General features: G+C 27.4%; 1 protein-coding gene across 1 annotated transcript; it reads right to left on the reverse strand.

Annotated features, from left to right (window-relative positions):
- Positions 1-690: 690 nt before the first annotated feature.
- Positions 691-4,889, reverse strand: LOC136080803 (uncharacterized). The gene is made up of 2 exons (XM_065797993.1): positions 4,613-4,889; positions 691-4,239 (listed from the first exon to the last, which is right to left on the reverse strand). The coding sequence occupies exon 2, from the start codon at positions 3,261-3,263 to the stop codon at positions 1,098-1,100; it is 2,166 nt and encodes a 721-aa protein (XP_065654065.1). The 5' UTR covers positions 3,264-4,239; positions 4,613-4,889; the 3' UTR covers positions 691-1,097.
- Positions 4,890-5,542: the final 653 nt, after the last annotated feature.

The raw sequence follows: 5,542 nt of genomic DNA on the forward strand, positions 1-5,542 counted from the left end.
AGTGAAAATCAGCTTTAAAAATCAAAAAATACAAACTAGTTACTGATAAGTAATAAAACTTTCAGTGTAAATTCTGACCCTCCCCTCCCCCGGTTCATTAAATCTTGACTAAACCCCCCCCCCCATCCACTTTTATTACCCCCCTCTTGTATTAAGAAATTGAGATTACATAGATTAACAGACACATGGAAATACTTATACGGATTATCTTATCTATCTATTTGTCTTAAACTTTTTAATAGATGTTTTAAATCGTTTTGTCTTTGAAATAAATTATCGCACTATTAATGTACCCAAATTTGACTATATTTTGCAAATTATTTGAACTCAGAAAAAATATTTTAGTTATCGAATTTCAATTCAAACTTCAGAGTAGGCTGTGTGTGTATTGTTAACAAACAATTTTATACATAATTTGCCTTGGCTATTCCGTTCATAAATTAGACAAAATTGTCTAACTTACTTAACGAAGTGCACCAACGAGAAGGTAAGCCATAGGACTTTGCACTCCATCCGTGAGCTGTCATGTTGCCTAAGGTTAGCCCTCCATTTCTGGATTCTTTCCTTTACTTGATAGGCAGTTCATGTAAAAGTAATAGTAAATTACCCTAAGGTTAGCCCTCCATTTCTGGATTCTTTCCTTTACTTGATAGGCAGTTAATGTAAAAGTAATAGTATTTTTGCATAAGCTTTTTTTTTTTTTTTTAATAATAAAAATGTGCAGTTAAGCTGCAAAGAAACAACAAAAAATAAACAAAATTGGTACAGATAAACATATCAGATATGATTCATACTATTTGTAAAGATAAAAACCACTGAACTCAAATGCAGTAAAAACAAACTATTGGAACTTAACAATAAAAGAAATAAGAATAATATATACTGTAACATAATTCTAAATTTACATTAAATAAAATTACCTCGCAACCCTAGCTACAAAGAATAAGATCACCTTTTTCAAAATCAATCAATAAAGGAAATGACCATACTTCATCAGGTTCGTTATCATACTTAACAAGGTATGTAGTTCTTCTACCGTTTAATTGATCAATTTGAACCACTTGCGCACGTTCCCAAGATACTTTAAGAGCATCTTCTTATCTAACACGATGTTGTATAGAAAAACCTACAAAATCAGATGGATTGTTAATAAATTTTGATAAGGAGTGCTTTTTTTGTTGCTCTATTAGTTTGTTTAGTCTTGCATACTGAATTTTTTCCATTAATTCTTTTTTTTTGTTTTCAACAGCTGCATCACGTATTGTACGAGGCTTTAAATTATTACTTATATTATTACTTAAAGATTGTTTGTTTGGTGTTAAATTTGCTTGAATAACAATAAGAAGATTTTGATATAATTCCTCTGAAGACAAGTTTATTCTTTTGCTTCCTTCTACTTTTGTTTTACAAAAATGTTTTTTGTCACATTTAACACATAAGATTATGCGATAAAAATTAAGTTGAGCAAGGAGTACTTTTGATTTCAATGGCTTTTCTATATTAGAAACTGTTTTCTCTGCTTCCTCTAATGATATCCATGCCCTTACATTTAAATTTATCAAATCATTACAAGCTGCAACCTTTTTATGTTGTAGTTTAATTTCTTCTCGATTTTTTTCTTCTTGCTTTGCTAGAAGGTGCATAGCTTTATCTTTTTTAAGAGCTTCTTTTCTTTCATCATATTTGCTTTTCATTAATGTTACTTTAGTTCTTGAATATTCAAGCAATTGTTTTCTTTCTTCATCTGATTTACTATTAAGCCATTCTAATGTTTGGTTCTGAGACCACATTGTCAAAGCCTGGATAGTTTGAACATTTGCATTGGGTTTTGTGCGAACCATTAAATCCAAAATGGCAAAGTCGCTTTCTGATGCTTTAATAGTGACAGGGACATTAGAAGCAGCTTCAGAAACAGAATTAGATGGATTCCAATATTTACCACCTGGTAATTGATCAGCACACTGACGTTCCAAAATAACAAGAATTGAGTGGAAAATAATTTCAAGTGATTGAACAGTTAAAGAATCAAACTCATCATTTTGAGTGCATTCAAACAGCTTGGTGTAAACCACATCTTGATGAAGAAGATTGGTATCCTCAAAAATTTTTCCATTAGCAAACAATAAAAAAGATGCATCGATACAAAAAGATGAAAGTCTAACTTTCAAGCGAAGTAGGTAGGGGTTTAAAAATAATATACTATCAAGTGATTCGATAATTCTCGACATTGGACCAGTAAGTAGTTTGTCAATAATACCTAATGCACGGACTTCAGCAATGAATACAAGATTTGTGATATCTTCCTTTATTGCTTTTAATAAATTATTAGGGTTAGGCCAAGCATTAAGAAATTCTGTTATAGAATCCTTATGATAGTATAGGGCAGCTGCATTGTAATACAAAATATTAAATCGATTTCCAATAAATGGAACAAAATAAGATTTATCGTTACGAGAGGAAAGAAAAGAATTAAACCATGATGCAACACCAGCTTCCTCACTACCCCTTGAATGAAATGCCTTACATGTAGTACGAACTAACCGTACAGCACCACATTCTTTACCACTAAAAGCAAAAACAGTTTCAAAATCATTTTGAAGCAGAATTTTTTCAAAAGAATTTAAAACTTTATCAGTTTCAGAAGCAAAATTAGCAAGCAAATGAAGTTTACAGAAAAAATTACTCATGTCCTTCATATTGTCTTTGACGTTTGAGGAAAGAAAATCCCAGTTACTAATTGCAATAGGCAAAAGTTTTTCCCTTAATGTTTTTAACTGTGAGTTAAAAAGAGGATTAACCGAAGAAAGATCAGACATTGTTGATTTTATTGATGTTATTAGTTTAGCAAAATTAATTTCTTTTTCAGTAGCTGAGTTGCTAACAACGTCACAAATGTCATCTACTACATTAGTAAGGTTTTGCAAAACAGTTGCTGCATCTTTGCCAACCACTTCTGACAGACCAAAAGATAAAGTTTTCCCACTAGTTGTAGTAATTTGAAAGTTTTGATAATGCTTATGGTATTTCTGAGTACCATCACCATGCAAACAATTGCCTATAATAGAGTTTTTATTTATCAAATTATTTTCAAGCATTGCTTCCACAACTTGAAATTGACCTAAAATTGAAGCTTCCTGCATTAACCTACATTTTACAGCGGCTGATGGCAGTCTAGATATGCTCTTTTTGGCTAGTTTGTTTAAAACTACTTTTATGACTTCGTTGACACTATTCATACTCACGTTCATTGAAAGAAGTTTCATTATTGTTTCTCGAATGTCATCACTGTATCAGCCATCTTCAAATGTTATAACTTCGTCATCATCCAGCAAAGAAACCAATTTTTGAAGTTCTAGATTCTCCTCTTTTAAAATGTTTGTCTTACTATATAACGAAACAACTTCCTTCTCTAAACTTATAACATCTTTCATATTGTTGTCATTAATATAGTTGGTTTTATTTTGCAAAATAACTTTTAAATTACTCACTTTTTTTTGCAGCTTTATTTTTTCGTTTTTTAATTCAGAAATGTTTATGTCTGAGTTTTCAAGAATTGAATTAATATCTGTTATTTTATTTTTTAATTGCAATATTATTTTTTTTTCTTCATTTTTTAACGAATTTATTTTATTCTTTTTTATTTCCAGCTGAGTATCACGATATTTTATTTTTTATTCAAACTTCTAATATTAAATGATTCTTTTTTTGACTTTAATAGCTCTAATTTGTTTTCGATATTATTAAGCTCTTCTTCTTTTTCACAATAACACTTTTTAATAAAGTTTAATTCAGCTTCTATTAGAGAGTTTTTTGAAATAAGTATTTTTAGATTGTTTGACATATCTTCAAAATCTTTTAGATGTGTAAAATAATCCATTTGTAAATCCATCATAGATTCCATTTTCCTTTTTAAAATTTTATTTTCTTTTTTAAGCATTTTGTTTTCGCTTATCAGTATTGTTTCTTTAAGAATTTCGGATGCATTCACTGTATTATCAGAAAAATTTGCCACAGGTGGAAAAAAGACTTTACCTAATAACAATGCTAATTTTTTATTTTTTCGTTGTTTCTTTAATTTTCTGATGGTGTCAACTAATCTATTTATCTTTTTGGCTAAAGCTTTCTTGCAGCAGAACAGTTCAAATTTAAAATCCACACAATATCTACAACATATTGCATCATAAGATGTATCTTTTAAAGCCAAATACCAATCATAATTACTTTCATTTATCATTTTATCTAAATAAATAAAGATTTTCCAGTCATCAATTCGAAAAAATATATAAACATATAAATATATTATTTTAAGTCTTTTACTTATTATATATATATATATATATATATATATATATATATATATATATATATATATATATATATATATATATATATATATATATATTATATATATATATATATATATATATATATATATATATATATATATATATATATATATATATATATTATATATATATATGTGTGTACATATATATATATATATATATATATATATATATATATATATATATATATATATATATATATATATAAACTTAAAAACTAAGTAAATTGTATAAAAAGAAAATTGTAAGTTACAAATAAGACTTACTGATAAACTGCTGTGATTCAATTACCAAATGGTTAGCAAAAACCACATTAACAACACAAAACAAACTCACTTTAGAATACCTTTAGTAAAAATTTATAATAAAATCTCAGCTATATAAAATATTGAATTCAACGTGTGCAAAAATCTTTAGTCAAGTAAAAGAAGAAACGGTAAATTTACCAAAAATATCTAAAGACGGGGGAAATTATAATAATCTTTACTTAGAAAACAAAAAACCCACCCTATAAGACTACAAAAAAAAAAAAAAAAAAAAAAACTTATTCACTTAATAAATAAATAGTTGCAGAATTTGTTTTTACGTGGGGACGAAAGAATTATTTTAACTTACTTGTATTTTAACAAATCTGAAAGATTTAAAACTAAATAACTTTATCAATTCTAAACCAAAACGTCGTCTCCAAACAAATTATTGTAGTACAACCTTTTCTAAAAAAAATAACATCTACATGTACGTATATACTATTTGTTTTTATGGGTGGGTTTTTATTCTTCAACACCCACATAAAATCATTTCTGGCGTTTTTTGGACGAAGTTTTTAAAAAAAATATATTAACGATTTTTTTCCGCGATAAAATGTCACGTGACAAAACTCCCTAATATAAAGAGAGAATAAAGTATATCACTTGATAATGTTTTTTTCAAGAGTATTTTTGAAAATTGTTCGCTGTTGCTTTGCATTCCAACATTGAATTGCCTGTACTAAAATTTGATAAGTATCTTCAGGAATTATATTTTCTGAAATATTAATTTTCACTTTCTTCTTATCCTGAATTAGGTTTTTCATATTTATTTTATGGATCTTACATAATTCCTTTATATCATCTAAAAATGAATATTTTAATGAACAATAGTTAAGCTGAGAACTGATGATTTCAAAAGTTACTTTATTATTTAATAGATGGATAAAT

The sequence above is a fragment of the Hydra vulgaris genome, chromosome 05 (assembly GCF_038396675.1).
Source record: "Hydra vulgaris chromosome 05, alternate assembly HydraT2T_AEP".
NCBI classification, from domain to species: Eukaryota; Metazoa; Cnidaria; class Hydrozoa; order Anthoathecata; family Hydridae; genus Hydra; species Hydra vulgaris.

What these genes read in the sequence shown, in the direction of transcription:
- LOC136080803 (XM_065797993.1), bottom strand. Translation starts at nt 3,263, where the DNA reads ATGAAACTTCTTTCAATGAACGTGAGTATGAATAGTGTCAACGAAGTC.